Source organism: Macaca thibetana, chromosome 6, assembly GCF_024542745.1.
Source record: "Macaca thibetana thibetana isolate TM-01 chromosome 6, ASM2454274v1, whole genome shotgun sequence".
Taxonomy (NCBI): Eukaryota; Metazoa; Chordata; class Mammalia; order Primates; family Cercopithecidae; genus Macaca; species Macaca thibetana.
Window position 1 is genome coordinate 4,997,032 of NC_065583.1, and position 21,277 is coordinate 5,018,308.

At 57.3% G+C, this 21,277-nt stretch overlaps 3 protein-coding genes across 7 annotated transcripts in view; 1 reads left to right on the forward strand and 2 right to left on the reverse strand.

Moving 5' to 3' along the window:
- Positions 1-310: 310 nt before the first annotated feature.
- On the reverse strand, positions 311-12,108 carry TSPAN17 (tetraspanin 17). Of its 5 annotated transcripts, none has more exons than XM_050793243.1 (9): positions 11,745-12,108; positions 7,698-7,748; positions 7,464-7,610; positions 6,444-6,614; positions 4,332-4,457; positions 3,228-3,275; positions 2,542-2,658; positions 2,434-2,463; positions 311-1,842 (listed from the first exon to the last, which is right to left on the reverse strand). In XM_050793243.1, exons 1-9 carry the CDS (start codon positions 11,829-11,831, stop codon positions 1,828-1,830), a joined length of 792 nt encoding a protein of 263 aa, XP_050649200.1. In that variant the 5' UTR covers positions 11,832-12,108; the 3' UTR covers positions 311-1,827. The 5 variants fall into 5 exon arrangements, with proteins under 5 accessions (XP_050649200.1, XP_050649198.1, XP_050649197.1 ...); XM_050793241.1 differs by having other exon boundaries at positions 2,402-2,463; XM_050793240.1 differs by having other exon boundaries at positions 2,402-2,463; positions 3,219-3,275.
- An 868-nt stretch (positions 12,109-12,976) lies between these two features.
- On the reverse strand, positions 12,977-16,802 carry EIF4E1B (eukaryotic translation initiation factor 4E family member 1B). Its single transcript, XM_050793286.1, has 7 exons — positions 16,788-16,802; positions 16,315-16,511; positions 15,844-15,939; positions 15,134-15,197; positions 14,338-14,451; positions 14,065-14,204; positions 12,977-13,717 (listed from the first exon to the last, which is right to left on the reverse strand). The coding sequence occupies exons 1-7, from the start codon at positions 16,800-16,802 to the stop codon at positions 13,603-13,605; spliced, it is 741 nt and encodes a 246-aa protein (XP_050649243.1). The 3' UTR covers positions 12,977-13,602.
- NOP16 (NOP16 nucleolar protein) overlaps positions 14,744-21,277 on the forward strand; it is a 274,193-nt gene continuing 267,659 nt past the window's right edge. Inside the window, exon 1 of the mRNA XM_050793295.1 lies at positions 14,744-14,753. The gene's annotated coding sequence lies outside the window, so the exon portion shown is untranslated. The remainder of the gene's footprint in view (positions 14,754-21,277) is intronic.

The window sequence follows — 21,277 nt, forward strand, 5'->3', positions numbered from 1 at the left end:
ACAGGCAGGACCTCGCCCTGCTCTGTATCTCCACCCCTCAGTTGATGTTCAACTCACACTTGGGGGATGAATGAACCACCCTTATTATTTTGAGTACAGAGGTTTTACCCAAATGCATCAGATACACAGGACAGGTGTGGTGCAAAACTCCAGCAAGAGGGGTCAGACTGGTGTCCCTCCTCCCAGCTGTGCGCTCCAGGCAACCTCCCTCCCGAGTCCATCTCCTCAACAGGAAAAGAAATTCCACCACACAGGGTGTTATGTGACTTGAGGGATAAAATGAAAGTGAAAATGCAAGACACATGCACAATGCTGCGAGCTGCATTTATTGTATATGTATAAACCACTCCCAGCCAGCGCCTGCCAGGGGCCCAGGACACTGTCCAGCGGGGCCAAGGAGCCACATTGCTGGGCGCATGCCCCACACCCTGGCCACCCAGCAGCAGTGCCCAGCATCCCTGAATAGCAGAGCAGCCAGGGCCCCAGGGGTGACTGTCCTGGAGGGACCTACAGGGGCATGGGGCCAAAACTGGGCCCTGCACCTTGTTTGGCCTGCAGATTTGATTTCTGAATTCGTTTCTGCCAACAACTTAAAAAATCAGGACATCTCGCATACAAATCTGTATCTCTGGCTTCTCCAGATTTCTAGCATTAGGCCTGTATTCCCACACCACAGCAATTAGCTACATCTGAATATGGCAGCGGCCACTGTCAGATGGGGACCCGTGCTCTGCCCCCATCCCCACCACACTCTGTTGGTCTCAAGGTAAGTGGCTGTTACCGACTAGCTTGTGAGAACTTTCTCTCATCACGATGTCTTTGTCTCCAGCAACCGACGTAAAGTCACAGTGAAGCAGGCTCCCAACTCAAGGGCCTGTTTCATCCGTTTATACCACCTACGTGGACCCAGGGGCATCTGACTTTGAGATATCTGGATGAGCCCAGGCAGGGGGCGGCAGGATCACTCCACACATACCCCTTCACATAGCTGATGAGGCGGAGCTGAGGGCAGCAGTCAGCCTTCCCAAGCCTGAGCCAGTTGGCTCTTGAGAAATTCCCAAACTCTCGGAAGCGCGGGGCGCTAGTAGGCAGGCACAGGCTCTACCACAGTGAGGTTGCAGGAGGAAGCCAGACCCAGGGAGTGTGGGGCTGGCGCGCCCTCTAGTGCCCATCAGGCAGCTCTGCAGCCACGGCAAAGATGCTGAACTTGATTCCTAGGAATCAACCATCCAGAGCCCCCAAACAGGCTCCCCCCAGTCCCATGGCTTCCAGCTACTTCTTTTGCAAAATTGTCCTGACCCCAACCCACCCCTCAGACCCTCTCCTGGGCACTCTACTCGCACCGCAGTCCCCAGCAAAGCCGCCCTTCCCAGGCTGCACCGTCTTCAGAGTGGGGTCCAACCTCCCCACCCTTCAGGTCCCTGTGCTGCACTCCAGGTTGGCCCGCAGCGGCCTCGAGGTGCAGGGAATAACCTGCCGCGGCAGGAGAGGCCAGCTCCTAGTGTACAAGCGTCAGGCGGCACTTAGGTGAGTAGCACGGGCCAGCTGGGCCCTCGGTGACTGGGGAGGCAGTGTCCCAGGTAGTGCTGCCACTGAAGAGCCGGCGTAGTCAGGTGGTCATTCTTCAAGAGAAGCTGTGGGTCTGGACGCTTATGTGAAATCTACCAATTTTTAAAGGTTGGCTCAGGGTATAAGCCACCCAGGCCAAAGAAAGCATGTCGGCTGGGTGGGGCCAGGCCAGGGGCCCCAATCACAGAGTTCTGCTGAGGCCCCGCCGTGGACAGGACCTCGGAAACGGTGGGTGTAAGCCAGTGGTTTTCAAAGTCATCATTCCATTTGCTCCTGAGAGGCAAGCAAGAGAAAGAAAATTCTGGGACCCATTTCAGAGTCTGGGACACTGAGGCTGAGGTGGGTTCCTGGCAGGCTCAAAGTTACAGCTCATAGAAAAGAGTGCTCTGAAGCTGCGTGAGGCGGTGGCTGGGGCAACGCGCCCCATACAGCTGTGCACAGAAAGATGCACCCCAGCATCGGGGGGTGGGGAACGGGGGGCCCTCCACACAGCGCCTCCCACCCCGCTTGGCCTGCACCCTCTGAGCTGCACCCTTCCTAGTCCCCTGGAGAGCCCACCACCCCAAATGTAGCCGAGACAGTGGCTCCCTGTGCACATGTGTGCCTGCATGTGTGTATACACACGCACACAGGACAAGCGGCCCAGGCAGAGGCACGGCAGCTTTCTCCGTGGGTGGACAGCACAGCAGCTCAGGCAAACCCCTCAGGGCTCAGTCCCAGCAGGAACGCCTCCTGCAGCCTTGCCCATCACGAGTATAGGAGGAGGGTCCTGGGGGGCCCCCCAGAGGCCTGGGTAGGCCGGGCATGTGGCCATGGCCTGTGGCGGCCTCACCAGTTGGCTTTCACTGCCTTGATGTCACTCACGAGGTTCTGGGCCAGGCAGATGCCAAAGATCTGTAAGACAGAGGACAGGTGAGGGGAGAGCAAGGGCAGCCCCGGCAAGGGGAGGGGCACGTGGGGCCACAAGCGTACCTGGAGGAGGGCGATGCCCACGAAGACTCCCGCCACCACAATCAGGTTGTCCTGCAGCCACTTCTCAAACTGGCCCACGCAGCCTTTGGTGTGGATGAAGCCCTGCTGCTCCAGTTCCTGGGGACACGCAGGCACCAGGCTCAGCCTGCCTGCCCTTCAGGCCGGCTGCCTCCCTCCCCAGGCTGCCAAGCTCACACCCACCCCAGGGCCTAAACCTGCAGCACCTCTCCCCACAGGGCCTCCACAAAGCCGGCTCTTCTCATGGGGTCTCAGCACGGACGCACGCCCCCTCCTGCCTGCCCAGCTCCTCTCCTATTACCTCCCTTATTTTCTTCCAGGCTTTCAACTGAAACCGTCACATGGCTGTTCATACTGCTTTCTCTAAGGGCTTACCGTCGTTCTCCCTCCACTCCTCCAGAGCCGACTGTCTCATGAGCACCAAATCTCTGGTCTCTAGGGCAAAGCCGGGCACCCCAAGGGTGCTCCACAGAGCAGGACTGAGTAAACCCACATCTTCCCAGGCCCAGGAATCTGCTCCCGCTCTGCTGCCTGGGTGTCTGGCTGGTTCCTGGGACCCAGCACCCTCTCCCCAAAGAACACCTCACCCGTTCCAGAAGAGGTTATAGACAGTCGCATTCCCATCCCAGTACCCCCGCCTGCCCCAGCGCAGTTCCTACCCCTCTCACCAGTTTGAGCCGGACGTCATAGCCACACTGGGTATTGAGGACATCCTCCTGAGGGGAGACAGGCCAGTTAGTGACTTGGTGAGGAACACATCCCATGGGGTCCATGGTACCTGGTCATTGCAGTGGCTTTTCCTTCTCAGAGGAAGCAGATAGGCCCGTGGAGTCTGCTGTGTCTGCCAGTCTTAAGTGAGGCTCTCTGAGGCCCATGTGCCTCTTTTATTTTTTTTTGAGACAGGGTCTCACTCCATTGCCCACGCTGGAGTGCAGTGGCATGACCATAGCTCATTGCAGCTTCAACCTCCTGGGCTCAAGTGATCCTCCCACCTCAGCCTCCCAAGTAGCTGGGACCACAGGATTGTGCCACCATGCCTGTCTAATTTTTTTTTTTGTAGACCTGAGGTCTCACTGTGTCACCCCAGCTGGTCTCGAACTCTTGGACTCAAATGATCCTCCCATGAGCCACTGCACCCGGCCCCACGTGCCTCTTTCCCAGACGCTGGAATGCATGGCTGCAATCACCAAGCTAGACCTGCCTCCGTTCAGGAATCCTGCCTTATCTTATAGGGAGATAAGAATGGGGAGAAACCTGGCCCTTGGCATCCCAGATGAATTGTGACTGAAGAAACATCACCAGGAGAGGTTTCTGCCCTGAAGAAAGTCATAAGGGACAGAGGTCCCCACTCCCTCCTACCCTGCAATGGTGGCCCAGTGGGGTGGTGGCTGGCAATGGCCCAGGCGACCCCTGCCACATACAACTGTAACTGAGAGTGACAGCCTGGCCAACCTTCAAGCTGGCTAGGGGCAGACAATGGCTGTGGCTGTGTTTCTGTGGATGTACAGGGTGCAGGGAGGCCCTCCAGGCCAGTCCCCATCCCTGTGCCCCAGCGTCCTGCGGTTTCCATCTCATTACAATAGAAAAGACAGGTCTTGCTGAACAGGGAAAGCGGCCGCGCCCCAACAGGCTTCAGTGCCACCCATGTAAAATGGCCTCCCCCAGCATCCGTGCCTCCAGAGCAGGGCAGAGCAGAGCGGGCCCTGTGGGGGGCTTCCCCCGAGTCTGTGCACTGGAAAGCCCCGCACCTCTCCTCCCCCAGCCCCACTCACCGCAGGGTCCCTGACGCAGCAGGAGAAGGGCACCCCGCAGCGCTCCCGGCTGGGGTTCAAGTCAGTGCAGTTGAAGTAGATATTGAGGTTCCAGTCGTTGGGGCCTCGGGCTCCGCAGCAAGACCACTGTGGGGGAAGGGGAGAGCCCCAGGTGAGCCAGGCCCACCCCGGGAGCCTCAGCCTGTTTGGGGACAAGCCTAGGCTGCAGGAAAACAGGGCTGTCAGGGACGGGGCTGGGACAGCCAGGTGGGTGGCCACCTCCCCATCCCCACAGGCCTGGGCCCAACCTCCAGGTTCCAGGTTGGGGAAGCAGAGGGGTGCAAGGGAGGGGATCCTGAGCTTTCCCCCTGGCCCAAGAGAGGCTAGGAAAAGGGAGGGAGTGGGACAAGGATACTGGTTCAACGACCATGGCTTCCTCCAGACTACCTGAGAGGCAGGCGCTGGGCCAAGCCCTGTGGCGGCAGAGACCGCTGGGCCCCATGTCTGCAGCAGGCCTCCCACACTTGCCCCAGAGGTTCTACAAAGCCCTCTTCTCCGCAGTGCAGGGCCAGGAGGGGAGTCCTGCCCACCCCAGCCTGCCACTCCCATAGCCATCCCACCCCATTTCCTCCATACCAGCTGGCATCATCCGCACCCTATCACCCCCACCCAGAACACCCTAAGCTGTCCCCTAGTCAGGGGCAATGGCGAGGTTGGGATCTGCCATGAACCACGGTCTTGTGGGGCACACGGGTGCGCACAGCCTTCACTGAGCAGCAGCACCGCGGCTGAAGAGCAGCACACGGGGCTGGGGGAGCTCGAGCTCGGCAGCAGACAGACAGGCTCCGGGGCCAAGCCAGAGAGCTGGAGGAGCCAGGCCTGCCACATGCCCTGCATGTGCTGGTCCCGGGGCAGGGCTCAGCCTCCACCTGCCTCCTGGCACCTGCTCAGTGCCAGCTGCTCCTGCTAGAGAACACTCTCCCTTCTCTTCCTTCTCCTCCTTTGGGAGGCTTCAAGCTCTCCACGCAGAGGCCTTCCCATTCTCCACCCTTCATTTTGACTCTTACCACAATGTACAATTTTGCACACGTGTGTGTACATGCACACATTCGTTTGTTCTGCTTGTTCACCATCTGTCTCTTCCCAACTGCTATCCCTGAGAGGACAGGTCCCAGCTTTTTTCCCCGCCAAATCCCCAGGGCCTGGCTTGGGGTCTGGCATATGGTAGGCCCTTAACAATCATGTGCTGAATGAATGAATTGCATCATAACTGCTTGGCTATGTCTGCCTCTGCCCTGGGTTGAGAGCTGCTTGAAGCAGGCACCAGCTCTGCCTCATCTCTGGATCCAGAGCTGACTCTTGGTGGTGACTGGTGCCAAGGGCCTGTGGCCATGCGTGGGTGTGATCGGGTGTGACTCATGTGTGACTGTGGGACCATGTGTAGGTGCAGGTGTGATCAAGTGTGCCTGTGAGTATGTGACTGGGTGTGGGTGTGACTGTGGGTGACAGTGTGTGACTGTGTGTTTGTGGTAAGGGGTGAGTGGGCGAGATGGTGCAGGTGGGAGGCAGACAGGGTTTCGGGAACTCTTCTCTGGCTGTTCTTCACTAGGGTTAAGTTTGCAAGCTTGAGGGCAGACCTTCCGTCAGGGGTCTAAACTCTAACATGCACAGAGGCCAAATACAGTATAAATGAGAGATAAGGGCTGACAGATATAATAAAATACAGAGTGTTGGGAACAGTGGCAAACAGAGCCTCTGCACCAGTAAAAGGGCGGCAGCAACAGCTCCAGCTGATACTGTGGGCCCAGGGTTGAGCAGAAGTAGAAATCTATATTTTTACGTCTCATTTTCTCCATTCTCCTGTGTGTCGTGGGCCCTGGCGTGGGAGCTGCCAGTGTGGAGTCCATGCCCTCTGTTCCCCAAGGCCGTGGCCCTATGGCACTAGGCAAATGGGGAGCCATAAGGATCACCAGGGGCTGGCTCTCCTCGGACAAGGACACTCCTGGGTCTCTCTCCTGGGGCCCGCTAGCCCAGGTGGGTAAGGAGATGGTCCCATCACAAGGAACTTGCTTCCTCATTCGTCTGCCAGGAAGGTGCCTCCTACAAGTGTCCCAGGCTGGACACTGGACTCACGTATTCCTGAGCAAAGTCAATGAGGTTCTGGAGGTCAATGTCGTCCCGGTAGGCCTTGACGTTGTTGTTGATGAAGAGGTTGAGCTGGTCTCGAATCCAGTCCTTGAAGACAAAGGCCAGGATCCCTGTTGCCAGCTCCAGGAAGAAGATGAGGCCGAGGAACACGGAGAACTGGGGTTGGGGCACACAGACAGTGGGGGTTGGAGACGCAGGGCTCTGGTGGCCTCCCAGGGCTTGAGTGTGCCCCAGGGAAGGGTTCCATCTCTACCTCCACCAAGACCCAGAGGCGCCCAGGGTCCCCACCTTCTATTATTTCAGTATTGTTATATGATGGTAAAAGGCATCTGTTCTTACCTACCCATCCAATTCCCTTTGTCTGGTAATCACACCCTGCTCTCTGAAAAATCATCCTCCATGCAAACCTCTAGTTTCCAAGGTTCGGATGGAGCCACATCCCCGCACCCACCAGTCCCAGATACAGGACTGGCAAGTGCCCAAAGCTCACCAATCAGAGCACTACCTCCCTCGGCCTCCAGGGATTGGTCCAGAGGCAGCCAATCAGAGCCAAGGAAATGCAATTAAAGCACTTTGGGAAAACAGTTGGGAAGAGAGCTCTCAGCCTCCAGCAGGAGTTCCTGGGAGGGCATGGGGAAGCCGGCTCTGTTCCTGAGCCTCCTGCTACCTAGGAATGGAGCCAAAACGGGGGAGCGGGGGGACCTGAGAAACAGAGAGAAAGCAGGCCAAGTGACACTGTAGCAGTCCCTGGATCAAAATGCACCGGCAGCCAGCACACCCCTGGACTTTTCTTATTTGAGTCAATAAACATTTTATGCTTGGGCCACCAGGTCTCGGTCACTTACCATACCACAGAAAGGATCCTAGTAAATATAGATAACATAAATCTAACGATGACGATTATAGCATAATAATAAAGCTACACATCATTAGGCTCCAACTGTATTGCAAGAACTGGACGGGAGGAGATTGGGGTTCCCGGTGGATCTCGAGGGCAGCACTCACAAACTTGAGCAGGAAGGTGTTCTCCCGGAGGGCCCCGATGCACCCAGCAAAGCCCAGCACCGACATGACGCCGCCAACTACCACAAACAGCCACACGGGGTCAAGGCCTCCCAGATCTGTCAGCGCTGAGATGTTGGAGAGTACACCCTGTGCCGGGCAGCAGAGGCAGGTGTGGGGAGCTGACCTTCCCACCACCTCGTCCCACGCCCGCCCCACGCCCACCCACTGCCTTACCTTCTCACCCCAGGCCCAGAGGCCGATAGCCAGGAACAGGGCTCCCAGTACCTGCAAGGGCAGCAGCAAAGAGCTCAGGGCTGGGAGCAGCCCCAGGACTCTCCCGGCTCATCCTTCCCCAGTGGGCAGGGCCTTTGGGAAGCCAGTGGAGAGAGGAAGAGGCACAAGGGCTGTGAACAGGATCTGCGGTCCTTTCCATCTTCCCAAGAACATATCCCAGTGCTTCTTCCCCACAGGACACAGCCTGGAGGACTGAACCCTCCCCTAGCCTTGGGATGGACATCAGGGGCCCCTTCCTGGAACTCCAAACTGGAGCAGACTGTGGCCAAGACACTCCTGCCAAGGAGCAATAGCAGCAGTGGCAGCAGGGGTAGTGACGGCACCAGCATACTGAGCCTCTACTCCTGACCGAAGCTGGTGTTTGGGTCCCAGGCTCCTAGCCTCCGTTCTGCACCCTCCCAAGTCCAGCTCTCCTGCTGCCCTAGAGTCCTGTGACTGCTGCCCCACCTTCGACACTCCTCCCCAGCCCCATCCTACTCCTTTAACTGCCTGCCAGAGTCAGTTTCTGTGGCTCACAATCAGATGCCCTGGAATGACGAGGAATCTCAATGATCCCCAGCAGAATCCAGAGGGAAAAGCCTGTTCCAGGAGGAGGGTTGGGCAGAGGCAGAGGCCCTGACACAAGACCACGTCTAGTTCAAGGAACAAACTGAAGGGCAGACAGCCCGGACCCACAGGGCCCTGGAGGCTGTGGAGAGGAGACTAGACAGTACTCTAGCAGCAGTCAGAAACCATGAGCCGGATGGCCGGGCGCAGTGGCTCACGCCTGTAATCCCAGCACTTTGGGAGGCATCCGGCCTATGCCAGTGGCTTTGCCCCATGGTCACAGCTCTGCCTGGGCCTTCAGAACACCAGCCAGACTCCCCACCGGGGCAGTCCAAGTGCCCCTCCTCCATCCTCAGCTTTCCCACCTTCCTGCCTCAATTCCCTCCTGGGAAGAGCCCTGGATGTCAAGGCTGGTTACCCTCACACCTGACCCTGGGCAGGTCCCTGGGCATGCGGTCTCAGAGGGGCCAAGCCTGGGGCCATGACCCCACCTCCTACAACCTCCCCACCCACCTGCTTTCTCTGCAGACTCCTTTCCCTCAGCACATAGCCTCGGCCAAGGCCTCTATCACCTTCCCTTCCCTGACCTTGGGCTCCCCACACTGCTCTATTCTTTCTCTGGAAACATCTTCCCTTCCATTCTACCTGGTGGGTCTGCTGATGTGAAACCAAACATCACTTCTCCTGCCTCCTCCCACTTGGCCTGCCCTTGGCCTTCGGACAGGGGACTGAGTGCCACTGTCTCCTTCCTGAACCCCACCTTCAGTTAACTCAACCCCATTCCTCCCCGAGCTCCTTCCCAGGATGCTCTGCCTTCACCTGCCCCACACCTGCAGCTGGTCCCACGGCCTCCAGCCTCAGCCTTCTGCCGTTCTTCCTCCTCACACTCGTCTTCCATCCCATCATGGCACCAGCATCTCCCGATCTCCACCCAGACCTCACATTGGTCCCACACCCCTTCGTCCACCCGCCTGCAGCAAATACCTCCACAACCCACCAGCACTGATCCCCGCCATGCCGGGAATTCACTGGTGAATAGGATGGACTCGACCCTCACGGAGCTTACACTCCAGCAGGGGAGACGGACAGTGAGCGAGCAGACAGGGAAACTTCAGATACAAACAGACCCCTTAACAAATATCGAGCAGGGTGATGAGAGGGGGGATGCTGGGGTTGGAGGTGAGCTTTAGAGAGGGCAGGAGGGAGGGTGGGGGCATTTCAGCTGAGGTTTGAATGATGAAAAGAGCAAGAGGGAAAAGCCTGTTCCAGCAGGAGGGTTGGGCAGAGGCAGAGGCCCTGACACAAGACCACGTCTAGTTCAAGGAACAAACTGAAGGGCAGACAGTCCGGACCCACAGGGCCCTGGAGGCTGTGGAGAGGAGACTAGACAGTACTCTAGCAGCAGTCAGAAACCATGAGCCGGATGGCCAGGCGCGGTGGCTCACGCCTGTAATCCCAGCACTTTGGGAGGCCAAGGCAGGCGGATCACCTGAGGTAAGGCGTTCGAGACCCGCCTGACCAACATGAAGAAACCCCATCTCTTCTAAAAATACAAAATTAGCCAGGTGTGGTGGCACACACCTATAGTACCAGCTACTTGGGAAGCTGAGGCAGGAAACTCGCTTGAACCCGGGAGACGGAGGTTGCAGTGAGCCGAGATTGTGCCATTGCACTCCAGCCTGGGCAACAAGAGTGAAACTCTGTCTCAAAAAAAAAAAGAAAAGAAAAGAAAAAAAGAAACCACAAGCAGGTTCCAAGCAGAGCAACACCAGGGTCTGCCTGACATTAAACATGAAAACCTCTGGGCCTGTTTCACAGGCCTCCTCCCTTAGGCCACCTTGACCCAAACCTGAAATCTCTCCAGGCCCCAAGTGACCCAGCCCAGTCAATTCAGCCTCTTGACTTTCCCAGCAGCCTTCCTCACCTTTCCCACCTCACCATCCCAGCTTTGCCCCAGCCCTGCCCCCATTCCAAACCTCCAGGCCCTACCCCTCACCTACCCTCCACACATCAGCCAGGCAAGCGGTCTCCAGCACAGAAGCCAGATCAGACCCATCACCTGAAGCCCTCACTTCTCCATGCTGCCTTAACATAACACCCCACGCTCCGCCGGGTCTCTCACACCTGCTCCCCCTCGGTATTTGAGGTTGCTTCTGCTCACAGCTCTGCCTCACCTCCACCCTCAGCCCACTGGGCTGTCACCTTCGCTCTGTACTTTCTGGCTGTGTGACCCTAAGTAAGTGACTTAACTTCTGTGTGTATTCCTTCAGTTTCCCCATCTGTAAAATGTAGATAATAAGGTAGTTGTGAGAACACAACAGATTGAACTGATTGTATCTGCCTAACAGCCCTCCCGGGCAGATTTTTTATCATCCCCTCCCGGGCAGGAAAGCTGAGGCCTGGAGAGGAGAGGTGATTTGCCCAAGGTGTCCCAGCCAGGCCTGCTACAGCCAGGCCTTCTGACTTCCTTGCCAGTGCTCCCACACACTGCCCACACCCTCAAGAGCCTAGCGCTGCAGTGCAAGGGCACCCACCACACCAGTGAGCTCGGTGGCATGTGGGTGGAGGGCAGTGCCAGAGTCTTGCTGAACACAAGTGGGAGGGCCTGGCATCTTGACCCAAGGCCTCAGGAGCAGAGACTGCAGAGGCCACAGCTTTGGAGAGATGGGAAAAAAGACTTGGCATGGCCCAGGGGGACAGACACCACCCTGGGAGGGGCACTAGCTGCTCCCTTCCCCCGTAGGGGCAGCTCCGCCCAGGAGCCTGAGCTTGTCAGCTGTGGAATGTTGAATTCTGTTCCCCAAGGCCAGCTCCCAGGCTCTCAACCGGGGAGATCCCCTCCCAGCCACCAAGGACTCGCTATTGCCCCTCCCTGCCCATCCTGGCAGGTCAGCCTCCTTGTGCAGGACTGAGGTGGGGAGAGGGCTGTGACCCACCCCACTTTGCAGGAGCCTAAGGTGAGGCACCTGACCCAGGTACTACTGGAAGGGAAAGGAGGCTGGGTAAAGGGCCCGGTGGCTCCCTTCACGCCAGAATCTCCTCCCTACCGGCTAAACCAGTGGTGGGGCTTGGCACACATCCCACATCCCACATCCCAGGGAGGGCAGGAGGGCTGGGCGAGAGAGGGGGCAACCTGCACCTAGCACGCCCCTAGGGTCTTCAAGGAAACACCTTCCCTTTCTCCACAGGGCCTCGGGATTACTCAGGGAGACTCCCTACCCCAACCCCCACCCCACGCTGTAGCTGGGACCCGCCCCCAGCAATCCGGGCCTCTGTAGCTACCTCGGGTAGTCCTGGAAGTGGGCGTGGGGGTGGCAGAACTCGGGGGATGGTTCCGAGCTCCAAACTCTTGGGGCAGGGAGTGGTCTCCCCCAGCAGAAGACTGAATCTCCCTCTCCCACCACCCCCCAGCACAGGGGAAGGCGCAGACCCCGCGCTCACCCAGAAGACAATGTTGAAGCCAAACAGGAAGTATTTCCCGCAGCAGCCGACCTCGGGTTCCTGGAAATGCTGGTGCTTGCCGGGCATGGTGAGCGGCCACCCGCCGGCCCGGAAACCGGAGCCGGGAGCCAGGCCCAGCGCCCCGCGGGCCGCCCTGGGCTAGAGCCGCCCAGGGCCTAGCCGGGCGGCTGAGGCTTCATCGCCTCGGCCACACAGAGCGCAGGTCGGGCCCCGCCCGCCCCTCAGGGACCGCCCTCAGCATCCAGACCGCCTTGCCCGGAGCCCTGCTGTCCCCGCCTCTGTCCGAGCCCCGCCTCTGTCCGAGCCCCGCCTCTGTCCGAGCCCCGCCTCTGTCCGAGCCCCGCCTCTGTCCGAGCCCCGCCTCTGTCCGAGCCCCGCCTCTGTCCGAGCCCCGCCTCTGTCCGAGCCCCGCCTCTGTCCGAGCCCCGCCTCTGCATCAGGCTCCGCCCCCATGGCCCTTAGTCCCTTTGGAGCCCCGCCTTCTCACCTGGCTCCGCCCCCATAGCCCAACTCAGTCCCGTCTGAGCCCAGCCTCTGGATCTGGCTCCGTCCCCGAGCTCCGTCCCCGCAGCCTGATACGGACCTCCTCGCAGCCCCGCCTTCGGCCAGGCCCCGCCCCCGCGCAGGCCGCAGCCGCCGCGTTTCCCAGCGTCCTGCAGCGCCTGGGACGCCGGCTGATGGCACCGGAGGCTACCTTGCTTCCCCTGCTAGGTACCAGCGCCATCCCGATCCCCAGCCTGCTGTTGGAGCCCATCCCAGGGGAAGATTAACTGCGGCTCCGGGAGGCGAATGGGGAAGCTGGTCCGGATTGAGTTTTTAACACGTGCAGGACGTTTTATCATTGTGGAGTCGCATCAGGCTCACCTTCACCCAGCGGAAATTCAGCTCTACTTATTCGGGCTCAAACTCAGGCCAAACGAGGGCCTGGGCCTTGGTGCCACGCCGGCTGCACCCTGCCAAGTGCATATGCCGCAGCACCTGGCTCAATCCCCTTTGGTGGCTGAGTTCCCCCAACCGCACCCCCTATCCTCCATACTGGCCCGGGTCCCGGTCAGGCTCCTTGATACCCAGTGATCTCACATGAGCCCCTGTAAGACAGGACACGGGCAGATCAAAGTTTGGGGGAATCTGAATCTTACTCCAGTTTGAAGCGCTCTTAAAAATAATTCCAACTTTGTTCAGAAGTATTTATTTAAAACAGGAACAGAAACATGCTTAAGCTTTTATTATCAAGTTTATCCACTTCTACCAGAACCTTGGTGAGGTCTAGCCGAGCATCCCCCCACCTCTACTTCAGTCTGGTCCTGAGGCAGGCAAGGCCCAGACAGCCTGGCCACAGCTAGTGAGAAGGGGAGCGGCCTTGCAAGGCTCTCTCAGTCCTCAGCAACCCACATATCCCTCTGTACAAATGATGGCGTTCACCCTCCAGAGTGTCTGTGCCCTTGAGCCCCCCACCCATGGGAGAGTCTGTCTCTCAGGTCACCTCGCCCCCTTCTTGGGTAGAAACAGAGTAAACACTGGACGATGGGCTTCTTCCGCCTACCATGGAGCTCTCCTTCCCCCCCATGACTCGCCCCACCCCCGGGAGTTTCCTCCACCCTCCTGCTGTCCTGTGGCCCGGGACAAGCTAGGTCCTCAGACTGCCACCACTACCCCCACCTGGCCCCTAGGGCCCAGGCCCCAACTCATGTTAAAGAATGTTTGCATTCCTGTTCACTTGAGGACAGGTAAGAACTAGGGCTGTCTGATCCCCAGTCCCACCCCACCCCAGCCCCGCAAAGTAATGAGGCTCGGGTGGTGGCTGTCCCATTACAGAGAAGGGGTGCCAAGGCCCCCCTCACACCACAAACTTGTTCTTGGCTAGGGAGTTGCTCTTGGTGGCTGTGTCTGCGTGGGCCTGGTACCCAATGATGGTCTTCGGGGAGAGGCCCAGGCGCTCTTTGTATACACGCCTGCACGTGTGGGGGACACAGGAAAAGAGACACAGGTAGTCATCAGAGGGTCCTAGAGGTAACCTAGGCCACCAGACTCCTACCCTCATTCTGGCCACAGCCACACCTGTTGTGTCTTACCCATGTGGAAAAACAAAGTATGACCCCCTTAATGCAAAAGGAGAACTGCACTGCCATAATAGAAAGTTAGAAATCTGGACACCAGACCCTTCCATACAGGTGAGCAAGGCAGAAAGGAGACAGGCTATGGAGACTTCCAGAGGTCTCCCTTGCAGGTCAAGCCACCTCCACCCACCTTCCCTCTAGAAGAGACCCAGCCCCCACTCCGTGCCAGAGAACCTCCTCACCCAATGTGCAGCACGCCCGCCTGGTTTTCTGCCTCCCTCGTCCACACAGCGATCTTGTCCCCCTTGGTGCGGATGTTGACGACAGCCCCACATACCTCCCTGCTGTGTTCCTCAAAGCTCTCCCCGATCAGACACAGCAGCTGGACCGGAAGTAGGGAGTTGTGAGATCACTGGCTGGGACATAGGGACTGGCCTGCCATCCTTGAGACCACTGCCACCATGAGACCCACACAGCCCGTCTCTTCCCCTGAGGACCCTCCTCCTCCAACTCACCGTCTCCAGCCACAGCCGGTCCAGCTCAATGTGGCGCTGCTGCTTGGCCAGGCTGACCAGCCAGCGGCCACCCCGCTTATTCCTGCTGTCCTCCCACATGGGCTCGATGCCATCCTGCAAGGCAGATGGCAAGTCAACTGCCTCCCTGTGTTCAAAGGGAAGTGGGGACCCACCTACCATCCCAGTCTTATCCGCTCTCTGCTGAGGCCCTAAGTAGGCCAGATTCTCTTATCCTCCTTCCCTCTGTGCAAGCAGGTTCCACCCCCAGCTACTCAGCCCCCGGACAGACAGCACTGGTCACCTTGTATAGCGTTGTATATGTGCATGTCTCCTTTACTGAGTTTCTAGAGACAAGCATTCAAATGGGGGTGGATTATGGAAGCCTCAGGGGGCAGACCCCAGTGCAGGCAAGGGGGACATCCCGGGCTTGGCTGCATGGTTCCCAGGCAGGGCAGAAGTCACCTGGGGAGATCTCTAAATGTCAGCCCTCCAGGGATAGGTGTGGCATCAGTGAGTGTCCTCAAGCAATTCTGATGCCCTTCCCTAATTAAGGAGCCAGGCCAGCAATCTCTCTCCCTCCCTCTTCCCCTTCCCGCCTCTTAAGGTCCTCCAAGGTGCGGCTTGGGCCTGACCTACTCAGTATGGGCTCCTGTAAAGCATTTCCTCCAGTCAGAAACCGCAACTGTGCTGAGAGGTGGCCCGTAGCTCCCCACCCCCACCCCTCTGAGGGATTAATGCAGTGGAAGCCGGGAGGGATCAACCCCTTGTCCCTTTGCAGGAGGGAAAGGGAGCTTACCTTGAACAGGGCATAGTCACAGCCGGAGGAGAGCTTGCTGGCCAGCTGGATGTGACTGTAGAGCCTGGACAGAGCCCCCCCGCCCCCCCATGCCAAAAGTCAAGGCTTTTTAGGGCCTGGTTCCAACTGGGCTCAGCCCTCCCAACTCCTCATCCGACCCCATGGCCTCCAAGCTTTTGCTTACACTGGCCTGCCCCCTGGGATTTCACCCCCCGTTTATCCAAACTCTCAAGACCCACCTTCTCCACAGAGCCTTCCCAGTGAAGGCTGAGCCAACCCCTGGGGAGGGTTTTGGACCCCCTCGTGCACCCCCCTCCAGCTACAGCCGAGGCCTTCTCGCCCTCCCTAGGGCTTAGTGCAGCCCTTTCAGAGCCACTCCTGTGAGCACCTGGACACTGGGGCAGCCGAGTCCTCCCCTTGCAGCTGAGACAGGTTCAGAGAGGGGAAGGAACTTGCCCAGGTCACGATGTCATGGAGTGGCTGAGTCAGGGTCAGCTCCCTGCTCCTCCCACTCCCCAGGTTCTCTCCTTGAGCCCAGAGAAGGTGGTGGGGTGGGGGGTGGCTGTGCTCTACACCCCCTGGGCAGAACCCACCAAGCCCCAGCCCTCACCAAGGCTGAAAGGCCCCAGGGAGGGCTGGCTCAACCCGGAGAGAGGGAGCCCAGAGCTCAAAGACCCCCAACTCTAGCCCCACTGGGGACAGACACTCACGCCCAGAAGTCCTCCACACTGTCCACCTTGGTGACCAGGTGCAGGTTGTCCTGCCAGGCCCGGCTGCGGTCATTCTTGAAGAACCACAGAGCCCACCTGGTGGGGGAAGCGGGAGGTAGCCAGGCGGAAGCAGAGAGCTCCTGAGTCCACTCCTGGGACACTTGGACTGACAGGGAGGACCCTCCCCTTCAAGGGCGAACCGGGAGATGAGATTTGGGGCGCAGAATTCCGCTCTTAGTTGAATGAAATCAGTTGTCCTGAAGGGCAGGGGAGGAGTGGGGGTGTTTGACCCACAGTCTCTGAGGGGTTAGGGCTGGAAGGGTCAACAGGGCCCTAAGGCTTAGGTCAGCTCTGGCCTCCCACGGATGAAGAGCTAGGGCTGAGAAAGGAGCGGTTGCCCAAGGCCACGCTGCCAGCACAGAGTCTGCCTGAAAGCAGGGGGCTGTGTTCCACCCGCAGGTTCCTTCCTACCTGTTCTGCAGGGGGTGCAGCTCCAGCTTGACTTCCATGGGGATCCCCATCCGGGCCTTCCCTCTCAGAGACAGCAAAGTCCTGGGAGAGTTTGGAACCTCTTCTCCCATGGGCGTCCTCTCTGCTGCTTCCTCCTCCTTCTCCTTCTCCTTCTCCTCCTCCTTCCACTCTTGGATTCCACCCTTAGCTTCACTCACCTGAGCAAAAAAAAAAAAAAGGAGTCAGGATGGGTAGTGAGCTCTGGCCCTGCCTGTCCCTGTGCCCACCCTGCCCGTCCCCTGCTCCAGGAGGGGAAGGCAGGAGCACTCACAAGGCCTGCAGTAGCCATGCCCAGCTCAGGCTCCATGGAGGACCCAGCATCTGAAAAGCCCCCAGCTACCAGCTTTTAACCCACCAGCACCTGCCCCGCCCAGCTGGGGTGGGGGAGAGGGCGGGGCTGTGGTGCACTGGGGTAGAGAGGCCAGCCTGATTACCTCAACAGCAAACATTTAGTGAGTGCCTTCTCCACGCAGGCCTGGGGCTGGGGAAGCAGCTGTGACCAAGCCAACCCAGCCCCACACCGTGGGGGCCAAGACATGAAGGTAAGGGTCAATATTTGGAGTCTACCTGAAGGGAAAGCAAGGTCTGCATCCCATGGAGGGTGACCCCAGAATGTGAGGTGGATGGCCCTGCAGATGGCAGAAGCAGAGACACTGACATGGCCGTGGGGCCTCTGGCACCATCCCCATCCTCGCATCAGAGCAGGTATTCATCTGGTCTCTGGAAGCACCTGAGTTTGTTTGTTTGTTTGTTTGTCTGTTTGTTTGTTTGTTTTTAAATCATCTTTTTGACTAGAGATGAAGGGATCTCACTGTGTTGCCAGGCTGCTCTCAAACTCCTGGGCTCAAGTGATCTCCCATTTCAGCCTCCCAAAGTGCTGGGATTACCAGCATGAGCCACCATACCCAGTGGCATCTGAGTTTTTTAAAAGTTCAATCATCTGCCAACATTTAGACATAGGGGGATTTTATACTAAGATTCACATTTTTGGTTTCTCTTGAGAATTTGGAAAGGTCCTCCTGGACCTACTGCCTCACAGGCCCCTAGTCCCTTTGGAGACACATGAGGCTCCCTACAGCCCCCACCTTACCTCCTGCCCCACCTGAGTGTTCTCTGCCTGACATGGATGGTGAGGGTCAGGGCCGCAGCCACACAGCCTGGGTTCCAGTCCTGATTCTAGCCTGACTGCAGCCAAGCTGGCACTTCATCGAGTCAGTTTCCCCATCTGTAAAATGAGAATGTTAATCATACACAACTCAGAAGCTTGTTGAGGGTATTACATGATATAGAACCCATAGAACAAGGCCTGGCTCCTGCTCAACAGAAGTCAGCTGAGGGTTCTCCCAGGTTGTGGAGGTTGGGGACTGGGATAGGGAAGGAAGGCAGGGAAGCTTTGGACACCTTTCTCAGCCTTCTGAATGACCCCTTTTCTGTGGAGGCTGAAGCCTCCCCAGGTCCTTTAAAGTTTTGCATCCTCCCCTTGGGCACTTTTAGGATCCCAGACGTATAAAAGGCCCTGCTCCTCCCCGGCTCGTGACCATCTGGAGGCTGAGTATTTGCTCAACCCACATCCTTAAGCCCTCATATGTGCTAGGCACAGGGTTAGGTGCTGCTACGGTGATGAGCAAAAAACAAGCGGGCTCTGTGCTCAGGTTTATGAGATTACGCATCCATCAGACAATCTGTTTCATCACAAACACAACCCACTGAAGGAAAGGGATTCAGGGCTGGGAGAACCTAAAAAGTCCACGATCCAAGCTGGGGCTTCAGAGCAGCAGTTCTCAGGTGTGTACATCAGAATCACCTGCACGGCTCGCTCATCACACGCTGCTGGGCCCTGTCTCAGAACTTCTGACGCCTTAGTTCTGGGCTTGGGCCTGAGGATGTGTCCGTTTTATTTATTTATTTATATTGTTTTGAGGCAAGGTTTCACTCCAGCTGCCCAGGCGGGAGTGCAGTGGTGGCATCTCGGTTCACTGCCATCTTGACTTCTCGGCTCAGGTGACTCGCCCACCTCAGCCTCCCGAGTAGCTGGGACTGCAGGCATGCACCACCATGCCCAGCTAGTTTTTGTTGTTGGTGGTGGTTTTGTTTTGTTTTGTAGAGGTAGGGTTTCTCCATGTTGCCCAAGCTGGTCTTGAACGCCTGGACTCAAGCAATCTGCCCACCTTGGCCTCCCAAAGTGCTGTGATTACATGCGTGAGCCAATGCGCCTGGCCCAGGATGTTTGTTTTTCTAACAAGTTCCCAGATGCTGCTGGTCAGGGACCCCGTTTTAAGAACCACTGGGTTGGAAGAAGCTCACTGAGAGGTGGTATTTGAGCTGAGATCTAAAGCATGAACAAGAAATAATAGGAAATAATTAACTGGGTGGGGGATAGCATCTCTGGGAGTGGGAACAGTATGTGCAAATGCCCTGGGGCAAAGGGATTGTGGAATACCAGAGGACGAGAAGACAAGCCAATGTGGGTGAAGCCAAAGGGGGAAAGAAATGGGTAAGCCTGATCCTAGGAGCAGTGGGGAGCCGCTGAGCATTTCGAGTGTGTGCAGACTGGCTGGGGAGGCCATCAGATATGCTTTTCAGCAGGTTCTCTGGATTGCTGTGTGGGAAACAGAACCCTGTGGCTGCAAGAAGATGTGGGGAAACACTGACTAGGATGCTAATGTAGTCGTCTAGGTGACAGATGGGATGGCAGAGAAGATGGAGAGATGATGATAGATTCAAGGGGTATGTAGAAGGAAAACTCAGTGATATTTGATAGGCCCTGGAGGGGTGAAGCACTGTGTCCCATTTATCTATTGCTGCACAACAAACCACCCCAAACTTAGTGGCTTAAAACAATCATCATCATTTATTATGCTCACAAGCCTGCAATGTGGGACAGCCCAGCTCTCCTCCAAAGGGAGGTCAGCTAGGGTGGCTTACAGGTTGGGGCTGGAGTCATCTGCTCACTCACACGTGGGGCAGCTGATGCCAGCTGTCCGCCACAGCCTCAGCTGGGGGTGCTGGCCAGGACTGCTCTGCGTGGCTTCTCCATGTGGCTGCTTGGCTCCCTCACGGCGTGGTGGCTGGGTTCCCAGAGAAAGCCTCCCAGGAGACAGGAAGCAGAAGCTGCCAGTTTCCTAAGACCTGGGCCTGAAACCTGGCACCACATCAGACCCACTGTATTCTACTAGAGTCACAGGCCCAGACTCAAGGGAGGGGACATACTGCCACCTCTCCGTGGGAGGAGCATTGAAGAAATTTGGACAGAGGGAGCACTGGAGGAGGACCAGGCTGGGAAGAGATCACGAATCTAGATTTTGTTGTTGTTGTTTTGAGACAGGGTCTCACTCGTTGCCCAAGCTGGAGTGTAGTGGCATGATCACAGCTCACTGCAGCCTCAAACTCCTCGGTTCATTCTCCCTTCTCAGCCTTCTGAGGAACTGGGACTATAGGTGCACACCACCATGTCTGGCTAATTTTCAATTAAAAAAAAAAAAGAGATGGGGTCTCAATATGTGGCCCAGACTAGTCTCAGATCAGCCTGGGAGGGTTCAAGTGATTCTCCTGCCTTTGCTTCCCAAAGTGCTGGGATTACTTGTGTGAGCCACTGTGCCGGCCAGGAATCTAGATCTGATGAAGAAAAAGGAAGGAAGGGCTCTCCCCCATTACCGGGCATGGTCTTAGCTACCTTACAACTGTGGCCCAGAGCCCGGCATGGAATGGCCCTCTCAGCCACAGCACCCCTTCCACCACCTTGCACAGCTTCCAGCCTGGGGAAGCCGCTGGAATCTTGGATTGAGGTGACTAAGGAGAGACCTTAAGAGCAACCCCCTGGCCCTGCAGGCATCCTGGCCTCTCCCTGAGGCCCTCCCAAGTCTGTCTATGGGGCACATCTTCATGTCGGGATTGAACCAGCAGGGGCTCTTGAATCCCAGCCCTACCATCCTGTTCCTAAAATATCTTGAATCTGCTCATTCCTCTCCCTCCCGACTCCCCTGACCCCAGGGAAGTTGGCTATGACTTTGGCTGCTACATGAGTCTTTCCTGACACTCCATTTGCTTCTACTCCTGCTTTCCTACAGAAAGTTCTCCAGGTTCCTCGGGGGGATCATTTAAAATATTAATCTGGTCACATAACTTCTTTGTTTAAAACCAAAGCCAGGTGTGGTGGCTCACGCCTATAATCCCAGCACTTTGGGAGGCCGAGGCAGGTGGATCACCTGAGGTCAGGAGTTCAAGAGTAGCCTGGCCAACATGGTAAAACGTTGTCTCTACTAAAAATACAAAAAAACAAACAAACAACAACAACAACAAAAACTAGCTGGGCATGGTGACGGGCACCTGTAATCCCAGCTACTTGGGAGGCTGAGGCAGAAGAATCGCTTGAATTGGGGAGGTGGAGGTTGTGGTGAGCCAAGATCGCGCCATTGCACTCCAGCCTGGGCAACAAGAATGAAACTGTATCTAAAAAAAAAAAAAAAAGGCCGGGCGCGGTGGCTCACGCCTGTAATCCCAGCACTTTGGGAGGCAAAGACGGGTGGATCACGAGGTCAGGAGATCGAGACCATCCTGGCTAACACGGTGAAACCCCGTCTCTACTAAAAATACAAAAAAATTAGCTGGGCGAGGTGGAGGCGCCTGTAGTCCCAGATACTCGGGAGGCTGAGACAGAAGAATGGCGTGAACCCGGGAGGCGGAGCTTGCAGTGAGCCGAGATCGCGCCACCGCACTCCAGCCTGGGCGTCTGAGCAAGACTCCGTCTCAAAAAAAAAAAAACAAAAAACAAAAAACAACCTCTAGGACACCCAGGATGTGATCCAAAGTCCAGATCCTGGGCTTGCAAAGTTCTTGGGCGATTCAGCCTCCCATACCCTGAGCACATGGAGCCTCCAAAAGGCCAGATTTGTTCCTGCCTCAGGGCCTTTGCACTTCCAGTTTT

Coding starts and splice junctions, on each gene's coding strand:
- EIF4E1B (XM_050793286.1), bottom strand. Junction 15,198..15,843: donor AGTGTGGAGGACTTCTGGGC/GTGAGTGTCTGT, acceptor GGCTCTGTCCAG/GCTCTACAGTCACATCCAGC. Junction 14,452..15,133: donor GTGACTATGCCCTGTTCAAG/GTAAGCTCCCTT, acceptor TCTGCCTTGCAG/GATGGCATCGAGCCCATGTG.
- TSPAN17 (XM_050793239.1), bottom strand. CDS start 11,831: ATGCCCGGCAAGCACCAGCATTTCCAGGAACCCGAGGTCGGCTGCTGC. Junction 7,749..11,744: donor GCTTCAACATTGTCTTCTGG/GTGAGCGCGGGG, acceptor CTGCCCTTGCAG/GTACTGGGAGCCCTGTTCCT. Junction 4,458..6,443: donor TTGACTTTGCTCAGGAATAC/GTGAGTCCAGTG, acceptor CTTCCCCCACAG/TGGTCTTGCTGCGGAGCCCG.